Source organism: Mesocricetus auratus, unplaced genomic scaffold (assembly GCF_017639785.1).
Source record: "Mesocricetus auratus isolate SY011 unplaced genomic scaffold, BCM_Maur_2.0 Super-Scaffold_100018, whole genome shotgun sequence".
Classification (NCBI taxonomy): Eukaryota; Metazoa; Chordata; class Mammalia; order Rodentia; family Cricetidae; genus Mesocricetus; species Mesocricetus auratus.
In genome coordinates, this window is record NW_024429199.1 from 25430731 (window position 1) to 25456042 (window position 25312).

General features: G+C 36.1%; 1 protein-coding gene across 7 annotated transcripts in view; it reads right to left on the bottom strand.

Moving 5' to 3' along the window:
* Ahi1 (Abelson helper integration site 1) overlaps positions 1–25312 on the bottom strand; it is a 127329-nt gene that overhangs the window by 45275 nt on the left and 56742 nt on the right. For 5 of the 7 annotated variants that reach the window (XR_005869623.1, XR_005869622.1, XM_013127302.3 and 2 more), the window contains exons 17-19: positions 21573–21599; positions 12503–12623; positions 15–70 (exon numbers count right to left, since the gene is read on the bottom strand). Coding sequence is in view for 5 of the 7 variants with exons in the window: in XM_013127302.3 (XP_012982756.1) it covers positions 15–70; positions 12503–12623; positions 21573–21599 (204 nt within the window). In the remaining 2 variants the exon portion in view is untranslated. The remainder of the gene's footprint in view (positions 1–14; positions 71–12502; positions 12624–21572; positions 21600–25312) is intronic. The other 2 variants (XM_040728415.1, XM_021224265.2) reach the window with 1 other exon arrangement.

Below are 25312 nucleotides of genomic sequence, written 5' to 3' on the forward strand. Positions count from 1 at the left end.
AGAGACTCCCTTACCATTGGTGGTGGATCTACTTGGCGCATAAAAGGCCTTCTTTCCATGCTGATGAATGCTGCAGAAAGCAAAGAACAGCATTTGGTTATTATGCCCATTTTATTTGAAAACATCAGTTTATAAAAAAGTGTTCCTCAGAAGGTAAGGTCTGTCTGAATTGTCACAGATTCTTGGTCAGGAACAGTTGATGAATTTAGCTAAGACACAATTTAAGGTCAGCTAAGCCACTTTTCCCATTCAGGTGGCATCTAGCAACAGTTGGCGATGTAGTCATATCCTATCGGCACAAAAGTTATACCATTATCTGGTCTCTGCTGCAATTCTTCTGGGAAAGTTATTTCTGACTTGAGGTCACTAGATTTAGACTATAACACCATAAAAGCTGTGAAAGAATCACTACTTCCTTATTTTTGCAAAAGAATAAATCCATTTGAATTTCTTTGATGTAACTTCCTACTGTGATATATTCTGTTATTTATTCAATCACCATAGAATGTCAGAAAGCTCTGCTTTTTTCTCTTGACAATGGTAACAATAAGGGCTAATCTTGAAAAATATCCTTTTATCACATGTGGATTTATCTTTTTGTTCCAAGTGTCTTTTTAGTGCACTTTTTTGTCATAAGTATCCTATAAAGTATATAATATCCTGCATTTGATCTGTAAGACACTAGTTCAAAGTCGGGCACAAGCTAAAAATGAACACAGGCATGGGTCTCAGCTTCCAGTGTCTGTCCAATAGCAAACAAGTGAGCTAATATTGTAAGTTTACTAGAATAGTTTTGTTCAAATAATGCTAATTGATGTCACACAGATGCTGGAGGTGAGAACTACAAAGTCTACTAACAGTAGTTAACAAATTCCCAGTTTAAGCAAAATGTTAATTAAGTTCCTGTCTTTTGTAAGTACTTATTTTTCTTAAAGTAAAAAGGGTGAATTGAGATCAAGACAAAACTATAGCTTTATGCCACTTTGAAATAATATCTTTAAAATGAAGCATAATATGTTTAAGAATACACATTTGCTTCAAACATGTTTCAGGAGCTGAGTATGGTGATGCATACAATCTTGGGGCTGAGGAAGCTGAGGGTAGCTGTTACAGTCCTCTAGAGACAGGAGAATTAGAAATTGGATGCAGTCCCAAACCATTCAGTAAACCCTAGTCACAAAACAAAACACACCTTCAAGCAATACAAAAACAACCCCTCCCACTTTCAGGACCCATTTGCCAATAGCATGTGAAGTACTTTAGAACTTTGGTCCAACCAACTAATATTTACTGAGTGACTGCCTGATACTCAAAGATGAGAGATGAAATAGTGTAATAAAACAGAAGATCAAATGAAGCAGACCTTTCCCTTGAATGTAAAGTGTTAAAGGTAATTGAGGAAAAGATATTCGTTCACAGATTGATCTTATCTTTAAGTAAAAAAGACAAATTAGAAAATGTAAATAATTTTGGTTCTTGTCAATTTGTGCAATTTCTACTGTCCCCTGCATCTTATAACTCTCTTAGTTGCCATCAATAAGAATGTGGAATGGCTCATTTGCTTCCAAATGAGTGGTCTTGTTGAATTAGAAATAAAAAGTAATTTAAAAGGATAATAAAACACTCTCCCCCTCTTTTTACATTCATAGAGTTTCTACGAAAATTATAGTGAGGGGGGGAACAAAAGAAAACCCTTCAGATTTCAGTTTTCAACTTCAAGAGTAGGCTATATTAGAAACTGCATTTAAAGGCAGACATTGAGTATCTTCCTCCATTGCATGCTACCTTATGTAGAGTATGAGTAATAGTTAAAGCTCAGAACTAACATATACTAATGACAAATGTAGCTATCCAGCTCACTCAGATGGAATCTCCACTTCTTGGACTCTGACATCACTGGCAGGATGTCATGCCCATCTGCTGTTAACTCGAGTTCTGGAAATCTGAACTACAGTCCTCAGGGATTGTGTGGCAAGCACTCTAACCACTGAGCAATCTCCTCAGACCTCTATGACATAAATTCTAGAAATGTGTTATATAAGTTATCTTAGTTTTAAATTTCAATGGCATGTACAAACAGTTTGAAACACGGCAGTACATTTTTTGTTGAAGGATGTTAAAAACATACAAAGCAATCACCATAGCGGACATCTGAAACAGCTTCATCATCTATTGATGTTAAGTTTGTCGGCATGCAACATCTGAAAATATACATGGTTTACTGTGCTGGTTAACTTCACATGTCAATTTGGCTAAGCTGTGTATCCAGATACTTAGTCAAATACTAGTCTAGATGTTTCTTTGAAGACATTTTATTGGATGATAGCAACAGTTAAGCTAGAAGAACCCAAATAAGGTACATCACTCTCTACTATGTAAATGGACCTCATCTAACTATTTGAAGGCCTAAAACTCTTAAGAGACATTCCTCCAACAGATTTCCACCAGACCACATGAAAGTCATAGCAGGATAAGAATAAATGAATTATGCTTTGGTTACGTGATGTGGTGGGAATGAAAATGGTCCCCAGAGGCTCACAGGGGTTGGCACTATTAGGTCTTGTTGAAGCATGTCACAGGGGGTGGACTTGGAAGTTTCAGAAGTTCAAGTCAGCCCCAGTGTCATTCTCTGCCTGAATGCTGCCATGTTTCCTGCCATGGTGACAATGGTCTAAGCGCCTCTGAATTGTAAGCCAGCCCCAGTGAAATGTTTTCCTTTAGAAGATTTTACATGGTTCATGGTATCTCTTCTCAGCAATAGAAACCCTAACTAAGACACCTGACTGTGGGAAATGAAATAAAAACCATTATATCCCAGGAGAATATAGGTTGTATGTACTAAAACCGTAAGTGCTTCTGAAATGTACGAAACAGAAGGCCGAGGCACATGGGCTGAATACCAGCCGGGACCTCCCATTTGCCAGTTCAGTGCTGACCCTCTGAACTCTATTTCCAGTCACAGCCTAGAGAAAGGACGGATTCAGCTGTGTTCATTCCTGGTTTCTTTTCCTTTCCTTCCCTCAAGACTTTCCTAGGATTTCTTTCATGATCCATATGAATTTTAGGCCAGTTTATGTGATGCCAAGGAAAGAAACTTCCATTTAACTGAAATCTTAATTCGCATTTTATATTGGTCACAAAGAATGTCAACATTTCTTCAAGATAACTGCACTTCAGAAATATATTACTGCTTTCCTCGACTGTTTGTACATTTCTTACATTATCAAATATTTCATCTTTGAAATTTTCATGGACATGGGATATTCTCCATCATATCTAATTTATTTAAATATGTAAAAGGGTATCTGTTTTATATACTGAGTTTTATATCATGTTCTCTGAATTTCTATTTGTTATTATGATAGTTTTAGCATTGATTTGGGACTGTCTAAAATTGTATTATCTAAAAGACAGTTTCATTTCTTTAAAAAGAAAAATCAACCAAACAGAAATAAAACAAAAACCATGATGCATATTTAAGGGTAAGGGAAACCTTCAACTAAAACAATGCAGTGCTGATTCAAATTGACATACAGACCAGAAATGTTTAAAATATTTTTTGAAAAGAGACAAATGCATATTTGCACTAAAAAATGAAAAGACTGTTTTTGGTTTGTGGTGTTACACAACCAGATGAAAATTTTGGGGAAAATTGATCTATATCTTACAATCTATACCAGTATAACATTCTAAATGCATCAGATAACTTAATATAAAAGATGAAGCAATCATGGTTGAAAACAGGTAAACTTTGCTGCCAATCTAGGTTATGGGAAAACCTCTTCTAAATAAGGCTTTTGTATTTCAGAGTTGAATAGAAAAGTGGAGAAAATATTTGTAATCTTTTGTTCCTTGCTTGTTTTGTTTTTTTCAGACAGGGTTTCTCCATATAGTCCTGTAGGCTTCAACGGACGCTGTAACGATACGCGACAGACTTCCTCCTACATAGTCCTGCTGTTTTGGAACTCTTTGGATACCAGGCTGGCCTCTGCCTCTTGAGTGCTGGGATTAAAGGTGTGCACCACTACTGCCTGGCTTTAACTTTGTTTGATAAATGACAAGTTCATGTTATGAAAATCCAAAGCATACAAACGAAGGTAATTTAAACTTGAAGTGACAGTATCATTTTAAGAACTACTTTCTAGATATGTTTACTGAGTGAAAAGGTCTAAGAGTAATGACTCACAGGCAGTAGCAAGTGCCTGAGCCTTAGAATGTAGCTTCTGGCTTTCATCAGTCATTTACAGCATCAAAACTATCAAAGAAATGATAGGTCTCTGGGGCAGGAAAACTACAAAGTGAACCTTGACATTACACGCAAGGAAAACAGTCAAAGGCAAAGTGGTTCACATTAAAGGACATGAGAATAGGCACAACACCCTCTCCAACCCTGATTAACACAATCCCAGAGTCTTAGCTAGAAAGTGAAAAACAAAGGGATGCAAATAGGAGAGGAAAATGTAAGTATCTCTATTTGCAGATGATCTGATTCTGTATGTAAAATACTCTAAATATATTACCAGAAACTTTCTACAACTGATAAAACATTCGGAAATGTATCAGAAAACAAAACATACAAAAAAAAGCTTGGAATAAATTTAACCAAAGATTTGTATACTGAAAATCTTAAGACACTAAAGAAAAATTGAAGATAGTAAATGGAAAGACTCCCATGCTGTTAGAAGTGTAAACTGGTATGTCCATGATAGAAATCAATATGGATGTTTCTCAAAGCGTAAAGAAAACTCTACCTTATGATCCAGTTATACCACTCTTGGGAGTATACTGAAAATACTCTATCTTGCTCTAGATTTCTGAGCATGTTCACTGCTGCTTTATTCAAAATAGCCAGGAAATTGAAACAGCCAAATCGTGTGGTACATTTACACAATGGAATACTATTCAGCTATTAAGAAAAATGAAGTTTAAGTAAATGGATTGAACTTGAATCATTCTGAGAGGTGCCAAAGAGACACATCACAAAGCTTTACTAAGTCATAAATATCACCATATGCACTCATAGATCAAAGTATCTCTCAACCATCATTAGAGAAGCTTAGTGAGTTTAAGCTTTGCAGTTTATGGCTGTGGTGATTTCAATGAGAATGCCCCCCCCCCCAAAGACTCATTTGTTTTGATACTTAGCTTAGTTGGTAGAATTGTTTGGGAAGGATTAGAGGTAATGGCCTTGAAGGTGTGTCACTGTGGGGGTGAGGTCTGAGGTTCAAAAAATCCATGCCATTCCAAGTGTCTTTCTGTTTCTCTCACTGCCTTATGGTGGTTTCTTCATTATGTGAGCTCTCACCTACTGTTCCAGTGCCATGTCTGCCTGCTGTCATGGTCTCTGACATGGTTATCATGACTAACTATGCTCTGCCCTATAAGGAACATCACACACACCCCGCCCCCAAGGTACAAAGATCACTGTGGAAGAGAGGAGAGGAAAAAGTATAAGAACGAGAGGTGGTGGATGACTACAAGGAAGTATTAATTTATGCGTACCAGGGCAGCTACACATATGAACTCAAAAGGGAACAAAAAGGAACCAATATATTTCCACTGAAGAACACAAGGCAATAAATTAGCAGGAAATGGTCACTTTGGAAAAGCAGGACAAGTAACTGATGGATGCCAAGACTACTAAGAAAGTCTATTGGGAAGAGGGCATTCACATGATTAACAGAATGCACAGTAATTGAAACAGGGAGAGATCTGGTGTCCACCTCCTTAATCAGTGACTAAACTTAGCAACGCCAGCAGTAGGATATCCTGGCAACACATGACATTTGATGTGCAAAAGTGATTATCACTCATAGTATTGCCACAGGTTTTGCCTAAATAAAACCACAATGAAATAGATAAATTTAAAACACTGATATTTTATAAGACAATTATCAAGCAGTATTTTCTAGGTTAATTGAAATTGATACTAATATACCCGATACAAAAATAACAACCACCAATAAAAATATGAACTGACTGGATGCTGGAGATACAGGGATTGTTTAAGGCATTTGACATAGTTATGGATATTTTAATGTGAGTATTTGTTAGTTTTATAGAACCAGTATTACTTTTCATTTATGACAAGGGTTGTGAGCCTAGCCTTTAACATTTATAATTTTAAAACTGCCTTTGCCATTAGCTTTTAAATTGTTTTACTTTCAACCCTTTAAATACTTCAAAATATAGACTAAAAGACTAAGACATTCAACTTCATATTGTTACTACCAAAGGCAGGGGGAATAAAATAAGGTAACCCCAAGAGAAATAACCCAATCACTTCCTATTTTTCCTCAAATTCAACAGCCATAAATATGGAGAACTAAGTCGTATTCAAAAGGGCAAATACACAAAATAAGCATGCATACAAGTGCACCTACACGTCTCACATTTATATGATAGCATGAATCACAGGTATTTACTACTCCCTTACTCTCGGAATGCTGCAGTAGCGGTAGCAGTTCTAGTTTCAAAAGTAGGACAATTAAAGGCCCACAGGACTTGTGATACATTAGCTTTACACAGTGTCAATAACATGATTCAGAGTCTCAGGTCTGAGCTACCACTTAGAAAATCCCCTGGACAGACAATACTGCTCTATAGTGTACATGTACCACAGATTTCTAAGTAGGACCATGAAACTAAGACCATTTCATAAAGTTATACATTTAATGAGATTTGTTCTCTTGTGTCCCAGTTACATGCCTATTCCTGTTAGACTCATCACCATCAGCATTGTGACTTCTTTGCCTGCTGAATTCTCAGACTGGGAGAGCATGAAGGCAAGCTTTCATGTTCATCTTACCATGTGCTGGGCTGAGGCCCTGCACAGAGCTGCCCCTCCACAGGCTCAACCTGACTAGTTTTTAGGTTAAGTGTTTATTTTTTAAAACCAAGGAACAGTTTTCTGCCAAAAATACAGTGTTTCTGATTCTACCTAAGAGTTGTCCAAGTCATTTTTAAATTTACTCTTTATGAAAATTATGCTAAATACTTTTTCAGGGAGAAAAGTTGAGAGAAAAATTACATTGCAAAGAGCATAGTCTCCTTATTAAACGTTTGTAACACAAACCCTCCTACATTATTTTAAAACACTGACCAGTCACTCCATGCAGTCATTTGTCAGTTTCTATATTTCTCATCACCCTGGCTCTCAGACTGGTAGGCAAGGTACTGACTAAGAACACAAAGAGCCATTCTTTGCCTTCATTCATTTTTTCATTCAAGGAAACAGCTTCCTGAAAATGTACACTTAAAATTCTGGAAAATACAAAAACTGCCTTGATCTTGAGGTCACTAGCCTTACCAGAAGGTCTGGCTCCTGAACCTAATTTCCATTGTTAGTTGATTACCTCAAATAAGGGGTGGATATTCATTTAAAGAAAACATTACCAGTAACTTTTATGATATCATAGATACTCACTACTCAACCCAAACTGACTAAACCACAGAATGCAAAGGCATGCACTTGAGTTCTTTCAGGAAAGCCTTGAAACTCTTAGTACAGACTTAGTGGACAACAACCTGAGTAAGAGTAAATGAGAACTTAAAGTAGACAGGAAAGATGTCTAGGTTCAATGTAAAACATTATAGACAGTTACTGGTATCTGAGTTTGATTTAAAATCATGTAGCTACCAAGGATGCCAGCTGATGCAGGGAACAAAAAAGAGCTCATCTGGGGAAAAATAGTATATTAAGACATGTCAGGAACCAGGAAGCATCTAGCCTAAGAAAACAGAACTGACTTACAAGATAAGAGAAATACCAAGAGAGTGTGGTGTCCCGGAAACCATGCATTAAGAAGTAACCAAATGTATCAAAAGCTGATGATCGGTCAAGTAAGATAAGGGTGAAGAACCGGTCACTGGGAAGAGCAGTGCCCGCATAGCTGCTGAGCTTGAAAAGAACAGATTAGAAATTTCAAACTTTAAAAATAAACTCATGTAAAAGAACTATCCCAAGATTTCAGAAACATGCCGAATATCTGTGATATTCATAGCATTTCATTCAATGTTATATTAAGCTCCCTGTCCTTTGTTTTGATGAGGTACCTCTAGTTTCTATTTATCTAAACTTATCCACATGTTTACATAAGCAGGCATACGGGCATGTATGGATGTTAAAAAGAAACCTAGGCATTGTATATGAACTAGTTTACTTTAAAACATTAAAATGTAATTGTAACACGAATATACAATATATACAGGCAATAGGAACAGCTAGTGAGATTACAGTTCTTTACATATTACAAGAGGTAAGTCATATGTAGAACTGCTCCTTCATATTTAGATATGAAGGACAAATAAAAGCCACTTACATGGAACAGTGAACACACACACCCAAATAGAGATGAAAACAGTGACCAGAACTTTGAAAGACATTCTTAACATGACCTGGGCCCTAAGTCTGACTTAGGTGTCCCTTACTAAACTACAGAACTACACTCATTTGCTTTTTTGTCTAACACCACCACGTACTGATTCTTTGAAGACAAGTTCTAAGAAACAAAACATTTTAAGGTATGGGCAATCAAAACCAGGGCCTCAAGCATGCAAGCCATGCATTGTCAACTACTGGCTCGTGACAGCCTTTTAAGTTTTACTGTCACCAATCAGTACTAGCATACTGTTTGGCCTACTATACACTTAAGGTAAAATAGGTAAGTGACTTGCTGAGCAACAAAGGCAGAATTAGAAAAGTGTTGTTAATTCCTAATTTGAAATTGGTTTCTTTACACATTACTGCATCTATTAGCCAGCAAATATAACAACATATTTTAGTGATAACAAAATACCTTTCCTCCCATAAGCAGGCATACAGACATGTATGGATGTTAAAGAAAGACCTAGGCTATTTTCTCAAGGGCTATAAGATAGGGTTATGTGAAGCTCCTCACATTCTTCACATTTCTTGAAATGATGTTTTTGAAGACAGAAAACTCAGATGCTAGCAAAGGGAGTCTTCTGTAGCTGTGTCATCTGTGGGGCAAAGTGTGCTCTTGCACACCCGTGTACTCTTAACACAGATTTTGACATGTTACCTTGGTTTTTAAATAGTTTATGATCTTAATGCCACATTCCAAAAATGACCTAGAGTTGGCACTTAACGCAGAAAGCTCGTTTCAAAAATTAAGTGAGGTCTATTGGATTATTCCCACTTGAGACACTTGAAGATTCTTTTATGCCTACACCTCAGTGTAGTATATCCTGTATTCATTGTTTGCCCTTAAGACACATCTCTCCTACAAACACTTCAGTTTTATTAGGCCAGGTCGTAAATAAGATTTCCTCTATTACTTTAGTCAGAATGCATATTACGTGATCTCAAGATGAGGATGGGGAAACCTTAGAGTAAATACCATGAGGTTATCCAAGTATTATGTATTTCAAAGTCAAAATATTTTTTACAACCCTAAAAATACTCTGAAGTAGGAAATATAAGTGCATCTGGCTGGAGAGAGATGTCTGTATTGAATTCTGAAAAGTGTTTCTTTTGAAAATAAACTCCTTTCAAAAACTATTACAAATTTTTGATTTTTTAATAACCTAAAGTGCAGTTAAAGTTATCTGCTTATATAAAATCAGTTAATTTTGTAGATTATCTTTAATCTACGAGAATTAGTTCTGTCCATTTATCTCACCACTGAATTGAAATTCTGGAATTTTGAAAAGTTTGAAGTAAGAATTCAATAGACACTCTTTCAATTAGCAGTTTGAAGTTCATTATGTAACACTGACAGAAAGCTCTGCCAACTCTGGTGGGCTGAGAAAATTCTTTGAAGTTTAATTTACTTTCCTTAAAATGGAAACCCCCTTTTAACATCAGCTGTGTTTATTGAGCTATTGTATTTCCTAATTTTTGCCAAAAATGTATTTTTCCTTTGAAATGCAAGAATCATCCTGTTTCCAGTTTAGATGTAATCCAAACCCAAGTTTATAATTAAAAAGATAAGATTAAATGAATAAAGTTACTTTATCTTGCTTGACTTACCTATTTAATCTGAATTATATTTAATTTAGAGAAATGCTATAAAATACACTGAATACATAAAATTCTCTTTGAATAGTAACTTGTAGAGATGCTGCACTGGCAGCAATGGAAACTTTTGATAATTTTCTCCCCTGTCTACTCATGGCAGTGATTTAGTCTACTAGATAACTCACACTTAGGATTTTGCTATGTGAACCAGAGTGGTCTTACTGTTGTAAGTTCAGGTCCTCTTCCTGCCTCAGCTTTCTGAGTCAGTGGCACTACAGGTATGTAACCCATGTCTAGTGTCATTTTAAAGTCTAGCTCTAAAGACTTACCAAGCTGGTTGAATGGGACCTCGATATAGACAAAACACATAATATTTATCTCCAGAGTGCTTGTTGATTTCACTAGAGATCAAAAACCACATTACACCAGGATGAGAGCCTTAAAAAACCCTAAAAAATGGTAAATAGCTAAACTAAGTATTCCATGGGAGCTCTTTTCCACCTTATCTTGTCTCTCAGATATCAGTAATGGTTTTTAAAAATATTTTATCTCATAGCATATGATATACTTTTCATAGTCAAGCCTTTGGGTAATTTTATTCTCTATAGAAAATTAAAAGTGAATTCCTTGGTTTAGTATAGTTTGAACACAAACTGTCTTAGTCACAAGCAACTTATCAGTGGGTGGAGTGCTGGGACTGCCTCCTGAGTTTTGGGATTAAAGGTGTGTCCCACCACTGCCCTGCTAGTGGTCAACTTACTATTGATCACATATTTCTATTTTACTATGCATATAATGTATATTATATAAAAACTTTCTAGGATGGATATGACTTAAAAAATGAGGTCAACCACATTAGTGACCAAAACAAAAGTCAGGTGTGGCCACATTACCTGTATCCTATGGCTCACTGGTAATGTCTAGGATAGTATGCCTATGCATAGACATTCATGACACAAATATGCAAACTCAGACTCCACTGCTATGAAAGCTGAAGGTAAATGGCATGACTCCCATCTAAGTTTCTGAAGTTTGCAAGATTTGCCTTTATCAGATGCAGTTGTTTCTCTATTCTGAATCTTTATTATCTGTTCTGTGATCATCACTCTTCCCACTGGGAGCACCTTCCCATCTAGCCTTTCTGTTCTTTCCTTCCGTAGAATATGAAAGTGTTTATTATCTATTCCTTATTGGCTGACAGACAAAGTTTCTCAAATTGATTTAAGAATACAGTAATGCAATCAGAGACTCAACATCTATGCCTTTGAGACAAGACTTCTTTCCAGAAAAAAATGACCTCATCAGAAAGACAGTGCTTAAGAACTGATGGACAAGACAGGTCCCTTTTTTTCCAGCCATTATAAGGGTAACCTCGAACTCTAGCCAAATATTTCTGTACAGCATAAAGAATAAAAGTCTGATGAGCACCACATGGTACACTTTTCATAATAACAGTGATTGGTATTGTTATAAATTCAGGTGGACATCCAATTTAAAGCTTGTGAGATGTGGGGCAACTTAATTATGGTGGTTTGAAATTGAGATTTCAAGTATTTTTAAACTTGGCATGTTTATGATGTAGATGTCAAATTTATACAGTGCCTTACACTTATAAAATGTTTTCATGGCACCTCAGCTTAAGAGTTACCTCACCAAATATAATTTTCAGTTTTGTAATAAAAATTCTAAGACAGGTGTAATAAAAGTTACAAGGATATATGTAAAGTTTCTAAATCTAAGCATTTATATAGCAATTACCATTAACCTCTATAATGATAAATTCCAAGTATTTTCACAGTAGAAAAGTAATATGGTCCCCAAATCTAAGTAAACTACGTTCAACTATTCAAGCTAAAAATTTTTGTATCCATCTCTTCAGATAAGTATCTTGTGATGCTTCAGTTCTTGATTTGGTAGAAGGTAGAATATCGTAAATAACTAACAGAAAGTCATTTTTCAATTCTAAGGTGGTATTTCTCATATTTTCTTTAATTTTGAAGACCTTGTTCATGTGCATTTAAAACATTAGTATAAAATTTAATTGTACAATTCATTTTAATTCAATGATTAATGTGGATTTTATGTATATTCTATTAACTTGCAACTTGAGAGATGGGATATCATTGTGATATCACTGATATCCCACCAAAAGGCACATTTTAGTTAGCTCTTTATAAAATTTAAGAACAGTTAAAAAGAAAATTATTCATAAGCTATAGTTCTTTTATTCAATCGAAAAATTCAGATTTAATATTGTACATATTTAAAATGTGTTTTTCAAGTTTTAAATGATCTCTTTAACAGTATAAGTTCAAGGTAGTTAATGTTAAAGTTACCAATTCTGAACTTTAAAATCATTTCTACGGCTTTAGGAAAAAAGATGCTAGAGAACAATTCTTTATCAAGTATGAAAACTATTAGATTGCCACACAAGTTTTATTTCTGAATAGAAATAAGTACATTCATAAGACAACAGCATTGAACATTACAAGGAATATGCAAAGCATGAAGGCTGCTCACCGGCCTGAGGTAATCCAAACTGATGAATTATCTCATCAGTGGTCAGCACAAATGACTGTTTCACCCGCGGCTTCCTTGCAGGGCCTGGTAGTGATGAAGTCATTGAGAGATTCTTGTTGACCTGCAGCAGGAAAGGAAAATCCGAAAGTACCTTAGATTTCCTGGGTTACTGATGCAAAAACTAGATGAAAAATGTTTGCTTAGTATCCAAAGCAGGACATGTAACAGACTAAGGGGAATGGGTAGTGACTTGGACGGTTAGTTTTTACAGCTGGGAGACAGGATAAGTTTCATTAAGGAGAGAAGATGGCTGTCAAAACAATTTACCTTTCTAATCTACTTATTCTGGAATTGACACTATGTAATAACTTAAAATGCAGTGATCTTAAGTTTCAAAGATATGTAGAAATAAAAGCAATTCCTTGATTGCTTTGAAATATGGAAGAGTTCAAATGTTTCCTACTCACATTTTTCTAGTATTTTAGTAAGATAGAGAAGTCCTGTTTACTCATGTTTCTATGTATCGTGATGGTAGATGGAACACTAACTTGCCACGAGAAAGTTTTCATGGCATAAAAAATTCTTAAAGACTAAACACAGAATGACTGATTAAAAATGATAATCAAGCAAACTTTCTACAAGTAAATATCCTATGACATGTAAAACCTACCAAGATTTTTTTGAGTATAATAGTCCCATGAAATTAAATACATAACAAGTACATTTCCATTTGAATAGTTCACTAAAACAGTTAAAAAGTTTATTAGCAAATTTATCTTAGAAATTATAATTTGAGGAAAAATCTATTCTTGGTCATTATGAAAATTTAATTCAATATTTTTTTAACAATCATAAAATGTAACCACCCATATTTTAACAAATTGAGAGTTTTAAGATTCACTGCAAATAACCTTTGAATTATCAAAATGCAAAAATAACATATGTAAATACTGCTACATGAAAATATCTTCCTTTTCATTTTATTTACACTTCTTTAAATAATCAAACCACACAGAACTTCACTGGATCTTCACTGCATTAATGTTTAAAAATTATGTGTTCTATATAGGCTAGTGTTGGGCTGTGGTTAATATACTATCTGTCTCATTAGTTACATGTTTGTAAATGTGTCTGTTTTTCAGATAATGATTGTATCTTAGATTCACTTCTTTGCTTGGAACAAAGAGCTTTAGCACATTTGGAGAAAACAGTAATGCAGTTCTAGAAAACCAAAAATTATTGTTATCCCCTAAGACTTTAAAAAAAGAACCTTTTCATGGTATGAGTCTGGGAATCAAATCAGGATTTTGCACATGCTAGACAAGTGCCCCACCCCAGAGCTATATTCTCAGCAAAAAATATTCTTCAAAATAATTAGGAGTCAAAACTACATCAGTGTTAACTGATTGCCAAACTGGAAAAATTCTCAGGATGCATTATTAAGTTCTAGCCAAAATTAATATACTCAACTATATGCTAACTAAAATAACAAAGAAAAACCTTTGAGCTGCATCAATCTAAATGGAGATCTCAATAAAACTTAGAGCCGGGTGTTGGTGGTACATGCCTTTAATCCCAGCACTCAAGAGGCAGAGGCAGATGGATCTTTGAGTTCCAGGCCAGTCTGGGCTACAGAGCAAGTTCCAGAACAACCTCCAAAACAAAACAATACAGAGAAACCTTGTCTCGAAAACTCCCCCAAAAACCAAAAACCAAAACCAAAAACCAAAAATTTCTATCCATGCTTTAATAAGACTGTCAATGAAGATGACATAGAACTGTTATATTCTATTTACATGTTAACTATAAAGTACTAGACAATACAGTAAATAAACTCAGTAGAACTGGTTGTATTGTTCAATGGCAGGACTTTTGTCTGTATTAAAAATCAACTACTTTTATCTATAAAAATAAACTGATACAAATGTATTGCATAAATATTAGGTGCTAATATCATCCATAATATAATCAGGCAAATCAAATGTAGATGTAGTAATTATTTCAGAGTTCTCTGCTTTTAGTGGAAGTTCTACATACGAAGACATTTATCACCTAACCAATTAACTTCTTACTAGAGCCGCTTGTCAATTTTACTTTTATATTCTTGCAAATTATCTTCAGGCATGTTAAACAGTGTATCTAAAGTGTGATGCAAATAAACAGGTGTATACGAGGGTTGTAATTACATAATTCTAAGTTATCTCTATGCCATGATTATGGATATACACAGAATGTGTCTTTCACATCTTCCTCTTTAGAGCTTCGTCTGTGCTAAAAAAACAAATAGAAAGTTAGAACAGAGTGCTTAAACCTCTGCTCAAATGAGATCCAACACTCTTGTTAAGAGACATTAATGTGTGTCGGGAGGAGCAGAATTACATGTTTTCCCTAAGCAATTTGTGATTCTGATCTTTCTTGACATCCTATTTTGGATACCACTCAAATGTTAATGAAATGATGAGTAAGTAGCAACACTATGGAGCAGGTAACTCAATTTATAAGATTTGCCATATCTATCAATTATTAATGGGGATTTGAAATTTGAAGACAAAAGATTTTCAAAGTGATCTTATATATATTTAGAATTTCATTTAGAGGAAGAAAAATAATAATACCCATTATATAGAGTGAAGCAACATCTGTTTCTGAAATATATGCTGTGGAAAAGATTGCTTAATAACTTTACAACAACAGTAAGGTTAGCTAAGATAGTCTACCCTATACCAATCAACCTTTTCACAACACACTTTTCTGCTTGCTTCATGCAAAAACCACAGTTCACCAAAGTCAGTTTAATATCTCCACACTGTAGAAACCTAAAAGCACAAAATTTGAGTAAAATTTATAAGAAAAAAAACCCTAGATCTTCTGCCAAGTTAGTTATGAAACTGTTTTCCCTGCTCTTCCAGGCTAGAAGCCGCTTCGTGCAAAACAGGCAAACACTTGTTTCTCAGTAGTGGGTTAATTCTTGTTAGAAAATCTTACTGCTCCAATATAAAACCGAATGCAAATCACGATAATTACTTTCTCTTTTAGTAACTAAAACTTAAGACCCCCTAGGAAAGATAGAATCCTCACACGCATGCAAATTTACAAGTCTAATCCCATCAGCCAATTTTAGATCATATGCCACTTTTATCAGAACTAGAACTTTGAATTTTCAACCTTCAGTGATCCTTCAAAAGTTAGTTTAAACTAAAACCAAAAATACACTGATGCTATCTTGTTAAAGGGTCACAAATTCATGTCTTTCCTATTTTTCTATCTCAGAACATACAGTCTAAGATTAACCACACCTGCTTTGGTTTGCAGGATAATGAAATATATAAAAGGGGTAGTTTAATTATTTTAAGGAAAAACCTAAACATGACTTAAAGACTCAGATGTTTTCTTTATAAGCCAGGACATAGAAGTTGTAATGAGCCAAATGAAAAGTTTACAATAGTACAGTGCAAGAAACCTCTCAGATCAGTTCATTAACTTTTAAAACAAGAATTCAAATGTGAATCAGTCACTAAGAAGCTCCCTTCTATAATTAGGGCTGCCTGAACCTGCAACAGATACCAAGGATTTGTGCTTCATAGATTACTGATGTGATTCTCCTACATGAAATTCAAAAATCAGTCTAGCTCAAACCAGTAATGCGGCAATATGCCTTCAAGTAAGGCAACCCACCTGAAGGCTTCTTGGTTTTCTCTAAGCCTTTAACCTCCTCTCAGTGTATTGTCCTGCTTCATAGGAAAACTTTATCGTGAATGGCCCGAATGCCTTAATTGTAAAACTTACGAAACACTACACTTCTTGAACCTGCTCTACTTTCTTCTCCTTCAGCATCAGAAGGGTGGCTCTACTCAAGGCTACTTACTACTTCAAATTCTCACGGTGTCACTGCGGCTCTTCCAAAGTCTGAGGAGAAATTCTACACAGTCCTGTCTCCTTAGGACAAAATAAACAGTAAACCAACAAAAGCTCTCCCTCTCCCTCAGGAAGTCCCTTAGGCTTCATTAAAAGAAAAATCCTTTGAAAAGCACCACAGAAGCAATACTTCAGACGCTCATCTCCATATAATGCGTGAGTGAATAACTGAGTCCGCACACTGTTTAGGACTCTGTTGGTATCTACCACTCACCTTTTTCTCCTTTCCTCCTGCCTTTCCTCGAATCTACCCAGTGCCTCACAACGTTTGCATCGACCTCTTCACCTCACCTCACCTCAGAGCACCCCCAGGCAGGAACAGTTATATCATCACTTCACTGCTCTTTAATTGTGTGTTTCTTAAATCTATAGACTCACCTAAATGTAGACGTGACCTAGCCTTTCCCTAGAAGCACTGCCACTATTAGTGGCCCAGGCAGGAATTCTTGACTCACCCCACCCTGCTCACCTTCACATAGGGACCACCAACTACCATAGCCCACCCAAGCCAGACTTCACAGTATCACCAGATCAATAAAGATTAATTGGTTCTTATCTAGTTTCCAAATGCCAGGAATAAATTTAAAATTTTTTAAAAACCTTTTCAAAAAACTGAAATAAACTCAAAATTCTACTCCAATCAATCTTATCCTCTTTATATACAATGAGATGTATACAGACATTTTAAAATATTTTTACAAGGTCTCATTGTCTAGGCCTTGAATTTGCTATGTAGGTGAAGATGGCTTGAACTCCTGATCCTTATTTCTCTACATCTCGAGAATTATCATTAAACTCAGCGTGTGTGTGTATGTATGTATATATATATATATTTAAAGTTATATTCTCTGAAATTTCTGTCATTTAAATATTTTTAAAAACACGTTTTTGGTAGTACATTTCAAGGTGGTTCTGACTAAAATAAACATGACATATATAGGTTCAAACCAGTGAGTATCCATGCATATGAAGGGGTACGTGCAAATGGAGAGCAAGGGTGTCTTTCTTGGTTAATGTCCACCTTATGTTTTAAGTCAGGGCTCTTTACCAAGCCAATGAGCTTCCCTGCCTGTCTTGGCCTCCCTAGCGCCTAGCATTTTCATGGGTGCTGAACGTCTTAACTTATTAGTCAGACTTATGTGGCATGCACTTTTACTCAATGAATCACCTCCTCATCCCTTTTAATTTTTCTCTGTATTCTTGCATTAATCACAATCTATGGCCACAACACCCTTAACATGCCTAGTCTCGTCACATTAACAATTAAATTGACTATTTTTATTAATATAGGAGAAGAGATGATACTACTTCTAAAAAGATGAAGTTCCCTGACTTCAAAATGTTTACATAGGAATTTAGAGAGACAGATATGCAAGAACTAGAAGTGGAAACAAAATTATACAAAATTAATACTTCTATTACTATGATTTATAGGTTAATAAAAGGAGAGAAGCAAACTATTCTTTTGAAATAATTGATGGTCTAATATTAGAAAAAGGTAGGATTAATTATACATGAAGGCAGAATAAGCCAACTTATAAAATATGCCAGGTATGAATAACTATGTCTGACAACACGTGGAAGTCAGTTTCTTGTGGAATTTGTTTATACTGTGTGAATTTATGAGAAATCACAAAAAACACTTAATGGAAACAGATACAGGCAAAATCATTACTGATAAACTTTAATCCCATTCTAAGGAATGGAGAACTCAGGCAATTTGTAATTTATAAGTTCATGTGAAGAGGTTCTTGAGCTATGTTAATTCACAAGAGCCTAACCCAAACTCCTGCATGGAGAGCAGTCAGGTTCTGCCCATCATCAGATCTGCCTCTTGCGTCCACCTAGCTTTACTGCCAAGTAGGAAAGATCCCTTCTCCTAAAGCCAGATCTGCCTGAGAACATGTGCTTCTATCCTCTCCCACTCTTTAAAGAACTTCATTTCGTTATTACCACCTCCATGGCATATTATCAGTGGCTAAACTCCCACTGAATTATTCACAATAGCAAATAACTACACTTCAAGATCCATCAAATGATCCCAATTCAAGTTTTTACCAAGTTACTCCCCAGTATGACACTTTGAAAACACTGGCCCACCTCTGCATTCTGAAATTTGTTCCATTTTCAGCTCACTACTACTGTGATTTTGTGCCCATTTAAGAAAAGTAACCAGAGCCATTATCTTGTTATTTACAAAGGTCAACTCTGTTTTCTCTTTACCACTTCTCTTCCTAGCACAGGACAGCTGAATACGTTTTGAAATGCTCCCTTGCCTTCTCGGGTACCAGAGCCTCATCTATACTGTCTCCGTAGGAGCCCTTGTCCGATGGTATAGCTCTTAAAAAGGAATTAGGCCCTTTCCCTCCCGAACACAAGACTTACACGGCCATTATCCACTTCAGTTATCCTTCTGACCCACATTCTACTTCTAACACCTGCTCCTTCCATCCCAGCATTCTTCGCCCAATTAAAAACCAGCAGCAGCATCCACACAATTGCTGAAAGCTCCAAAACAGAAGATGTCCCTCGTTTCTTTAATCACACTTGGATATATCTGAAGACCTATCTTCAGAACACAATAAACCAAACATTATCTTCAATCTGTTCACTGTTTAAAACCTCATGCTCTTAGTATAGCTCTACCTAGTGTTTCTTTCTAGGACCAGGGTAACTGTCTGCTGATCATTGTGCTTGCAAGACCTTACTCTGCTAATATTAATTCACCTATTCACCCCAGACTGCTTCTCTAAAACACTAACTTTGTCATGCTGACAAAAACTCTTTAAAAAGGCATATACAATCTACTCCATCACCTCTTTAGCCCTGTCATAAAACCTTGCTTTCCTTTGGACATTCCCAGTTAAGCAAAGTAATGTCTTCTGATCCTTAAATAGCCCAAGCATCGTTATTCTTAGTTTAGGATTTTAGGTCTTTGTTAAATGTTTCTCTGGAAAATCTTCCATGATCCTTCCCTAGAGAGCAGGCCCCGCCCCTCCAGTCACTGTCCATCCTAAAAGCTAGAGAAATAAGAACATAGGTCTACACCGAAATTTGTTTATACCAACACATGGTCATAAAAGAGTTAATCTTAAAGCTAAAAGGTAGAGTCAACCCAAATGCTGATAAACTGATGAGCAGGTGGGAAAATGCAACATATGCATATTTGGCAAGAAAGTACTGATGGAGAATCCCTCAAAATGTTAAAAATGGTTATCATGTGATCCAAAAAATTACCTCCTCCCAAAATAAATGGGGACACCTTGAAGCCCTTAAGAAGCCAGTCATGAAAGGCCACATACTAAACCAGGCATGGTGGCTCATGCCTATAATCCAAGCACTTCGGAGACTGGTATAGTAAGATCACAATGAGTTGAGGCCAACATGGGCTACATTGTAAACATCAGGGCAGTTTGTATTACAGAGTAGAATGCAGTATAAAATAAGGTGAAAACTCCAACTCCTAAGACCAAAGACAACATACTATATGCTTCCATTTAAATGAAGTTTCCAACATGCAAAAATCTACAGAACACACATTAACGGTTATCATGAATCTATATGGATAAATGTCATGTTTATGAATTGGAAAGGGCTGCTAACAGATGTTAGGTGTCTTTGTGGAGGGGACTTGCATAATGCTGAAAATTAAGATGGTGAACCTACATTCATTTTGAAATTTATGATTTTGTGTCATCATGGATGGTGTATATAGGTGTACATGTACCACATGCACACGTGGAGGGGAGGGCAGCTTTTTAGAGGTAGCTCTTTACATGGGTTCTGTGGCTCAAACTCGGGTCATCAGGCTTTTGTACCATGTGTCTTTATCACTGAGTCATCTTGCTTATTACATCTTGTTATGCCATGTTCCAGTTGATATCCCTGGGAGGTTTGCTCTATTCTGAAGGAAAACAGGAGGAGTGGATCTGGGGAAAAGGGGAGGTGGGGGAGGCTGGGAGGAGTGGAGGGAGGGGCAACTGTGATGGGTATGTATTTTATGAGAAGAATTTTAAAAGGGGTATTATGATATATAAATTATATCCCAATAAAAAGCTATTTAAAATAGTACAAAAAGGTGTTAGTAATGTTATTCTTTCCTAATTTTGATTTCCAAATATGTAATTATATTTTTGATGAGTGTTTATTCTAGGCTAAATTCTAGGGATACCAGATGAAGGATGCTACCTATCACCCTTAGTGAGTTTTCAGATTAATAGGGACATTCTCCCTAAATACTGGTTAGATGTATGTAGACTATCTGACTCAAGTGACATCGAGACAGCATCAGAGGAGAAGGGTATGGCACACATTGAGAGAGAGGGGGAAGTGAGAAGGAGAGGTTAGGGCTAGTTAGAACATTACTACCAGTTTATATATCACACACTTAAGATTTGGTAATCTTGGAGCTATAATCATTACAACAATCATTGCTATCAGGAGAAAGTTTCCTGAACATCTGCAGCCAAATCAGAATATAGCGTGTTCTCTTCCCTCGTCTTCCTTCCCCTTGTCTATATTTGATGTCCCGTTGACTTGTGATAATTAGGTAAAAATGTGATGGGTCCTGACTGATAATGAGCAGCTCAGTGATGGGGTAAGCCTAGTACTTTCTGACATGCCTCACAACCTATTTTTCTCCATGTTCCTGCTATATGGTTGCAGACTAGTCAACAAAATACTTTCTTCACTGTATGAATATCTCTAAGCATTCTAATTTTTTCCCTTCTGGATGTCTCATCTTTTATGTTACATATTATTCATTGGTAAATGATAGTCTATTCAGAGGAATTTTGAAAGTGGCAGAAGGAAAGATGTAAACTACTGTCATTCTGACTCCTTAACTGCTTAAAGGTTGTGTGTAAAAACGGGCTTGCTTGTAAAAAGTGGATGCCTGTTGTGTGCTGGACCTCTACTGAAATTATATCCCAATTGCTAGGATTCTAAATCTTCAAAACTTGGAAGCTACTTGATAAGTACTCTTGAATGAATTTGAATTCCAGTATTATAATTATGGTAAATTGTAAGATCAGTAAGTACACACTGGGTCAATTTTTGTGCAAGCTGTCAAGTCTACAATGGTGCATTCCATTTCTCTGGTATATCATAAAAAACTAATTTTAAAGTTGTCTTCCTGGTAATAAAAACTACTTACTTTTGCAGCACAGGATCGTATCACCTCCTAAAAGAAATACAGTACAATAAAGTATTCATAATTTTATTTAAATAAAGTATTGACTCTTTAAAACATTCAGATGTCATTCTAATAACCAGAACCAGCATTTGAAAGTTTATCACTCTGTATTGTCACTCTGCATTCTTTCCAATGAGCTGAAAATACTATGAATTCAAGAGACTTAATGACATTTTATAGTAAGAAAAACTTGCCAATGAAAAGGCACTTTGGTAGCCCATTCCCCATCGAGAGATGCTCTCAGCCTGGACACATGGGGGAGGGCCTAAGCCAAGTACTGAATGATGTGACAGATTTGGAGATCCCATGGAGGGCCTCACTCTCTCTAGAGAGCGGAGGGGGATGAGGTGGGGGACTGGGGGGGGTTGGTGAGGGGCGGGGGAGGGTTGAGAGGGAGCTGGGATTGACATGTGAAGCAAGATTGTTTCTAATTTAAAAAAATAAAAACAAGCCAGGCGGTGGTGGCGCACGCCTTTAATCCCAGCACTCAGGAGGCAGAGGCAGGCGGATCGCTGTGAGTTCGAGGCTGGGCTGGACCGACAGCCTCGGAAACAATACAGAGAAACCCTGTCTCATAAAAACCAAAAAAATAAAAAAATAAAAAATAAAATAAAATAAAATAAAAACAGTAACAACAAAAAAGGCACTGACCAAAACTTCTGAGAGCCCAGTTTTGGTTGTCTTGGGAAAGATTTGCCTCCTTAATAGGCTTGGCATAATTATCACAGAAATAGGCCAAAAAGACAAACTCTGAATTAGCTAGAGTACATAGTTATTACTATGAATAGAATCAGTACCTACAATTTCTAAATTAGCAATTAAGCACTAAAGTACTAAAGATGGTAAAAAACGTGACAAGTAATTTTAAAAACCAGAAAAGGGGCTGCTTTTAATTCATGGGGTAAGGCCATAATCATTAGTTTTGAGTAGTAGAAATCAGTGAATAATGGACATGTTGAAAATTTGTTACTATAGAGACAAAAATACTCAACTCCAATTAGAATTAATCAGCACTTATCAGCCTGGTATATTAAAATAAAAACAAAAAGCCAACAACCAACCTCAAGTCTATCAAATGTAAAGGAATAGTCCCGGGTTTTCCTTTCAGACCCTGTGTTTAAAGGCTATGGAAATTCAGTGTCTACAAGAGACCTGACCCTGTGTTTAAAGGCTATGGAAATTCAGTGTCTACAAGAGACCTGAGAGCCCAGCTTGATCCTTAGCTCCACTCCTCAGTCTGAACTCCATTGCTCTCTAGGCTGCTAACACCCTTTACTATCCTTAAATATTTGAGGATTAACTATAACAGCATACAAACCACTTACGAAAGTACCAGAAATACATTATAACAAGAATTACTAACAAGACACATTACTTATCATTAACTCTATAGAGTGAATTGCTTATGTGATAGAAAAAAATAACTTTTCTTAAAATGGAAATAATTTTTAGAGTCATTCAACTGTTACTTCTGTGGTTCTACTTGGCAAGCATCTCTGTGACCACTAAGTTGGACTCAGGTTAATATGAAAATTGGAGCAGTCTTGAGTGGTCCAGCCACTAGAGCGCTAGGTATGCCTATCATCTGAAGATGTTTTTTCATTGATTTGGGTTAATAAGATCAACTATTTGTTGGACTGGTTAATCCTAAAGGTATCCGAGATCCCAAGCAACCGTGAATGTAGTCAAGACAAATTTGAATCTGAAAATTCATAATGAGTTGTATCCCTGAGAGGCCTCACTTGAGCTGGAGAATGACTTAGTTATTACTGTGGGAGCAGCTGTTAGGTCTGCAAACTGAAACAAATGATATGTGATGATCTGATCCTTAGAGCCTTGTCATTCAGTCATCATCTACTTCTCCGTCCTTTCCTAATGAGCAAACATCTATTAAGTGCTGACTGAGATGAATTTTATATAATTTAGATATATACAAATACCTTAAACCTGAGGTCTATTACAAAAATTTCCTAGTTTAGTAACAAGAGGCTATGGTGAGTTATTTGTCTTTTATAACTAGAGGAATCTATAACTAGAGGAATTTATAATGAAAATGGTATTTGGAATCTACTAATATATAGTTACAAGAAACATGAGAAAAGACATTGTGACAAAAGGCAGGAAGTTTCACCAACCCAGATGTTTGTAAAGCACAGGAATGAAGCTACCATAGGCTAAGAATACATCTTATTTCATTCTTATTACTTGATGTACAGACTGAAAGAAAATGTATCTTACCTAAGTTTAGTAAAATCTCTGGACAGGAAAAATGAGTTCTTTTTATGCTATAGACTGTGCAGAGATTTTCAAAAGCAGCTTTATCAACCCAAGACTATGCATTCTCCTAAAGAGAACACATGCTCAAAGCTGAGCAACTGACACAAATTCTCTTTTGAAAATTATTTCTCCTGTCTTGGATTTAATCTCTCAAAAATACTATTTGGCATTTCTCTTATGTTCATTTAATTTTCTTTTCCATGAAGTGATATCAGAAAGCATGCCATAAGAGCTAGGTACCTTCAGGATGTCAGCTTTCAAACTGAGCGAGTGGAAGAAAGTGTCACTGTCTAGTCCTTGGGGGTTCTTGTGTCTACAAAAAACCTTGTCATACCCGGTACTAGAAAAGGGGTCCTCTTAAATGTATATTCTCTAAATTTTTAAAAGTAACATTACAATTTCTTTTAATGTGGAATACATCTGATTGCATTCAAAACACTAAAATATGTAAGAACTAAAACACTGAAACAGATAATTTTAAATCATTTTCTTAATTTTAAAAGAGTAACAAAAAAGTAAACAAAACCACCCTCTTTCCAACTACATCTAAACCCAGTGCAGAGTGTGCTTGGTATCAATTCACCTACAGAAGGAAGAGGAAGGGAGAAGCACAGCAAGGACTAAGGCTTGCAGTGCCTTTCCTGGCAGGTCTGGTTTAAAAGTGGAGGGGAGGGAGAGGGAGCTGGGATTGACAGGTGAAGCAAGCTTGTTGCTAATTTAAAACAGGAAGTTTGAAAGAAGTCATCAGGTGTGCATCAGGAGATGAGAGGGGATAACATGTATGAAGAGTCAGGCTCGTTGCCAACTGAGGAGAAAACTACAGCCTAGAGCACAGTCATAGAGCCTGCTTCAAGGAGCCCCGGCTAACATTATCTAAAGGACCAAGGTCAAAGGATACAATGTACTACAGAATGTTTAAGCTTCTTAATCTTAACATTGCTTTTTGAAAAAGCCTGGGGAGCCAGAGTAACAGCACACTGCATGGACAAAGTGCCCTCCTTCTCTCCATTTTCACTATTTCCTGATGACACCTGGTTTCTTTGGTACTTGGGGGTAAGAAAATCAAGATATGGTTATGAAATATTGATTTCTACTTGGAAGTAGCAAGCTTTTTAAACCCATTTCTTCGCAGCTTTATTTTTTTTTACAAGCTGTGAGACTAACATTTTTCCATGTTGGTGTTTGCCACAAAAATGTATACATGTGTATGTTTCATGTTATATATTACACATATGTTCATTTGTATTTACTAGATAGAAACCTAAAATTTACATAGGGGGGAGAATTACTAATTTTAGGACTAGCAAGTCTTTCACCAGTTTACATGAGAAGTATTTGTCAGCACATATTCCTGTGTTTGGGGTGTGTGGTGAGGTGATGCACATTGAATCCTGTGCTCTGGGCATAGCAAGCAAGCGCTCTGT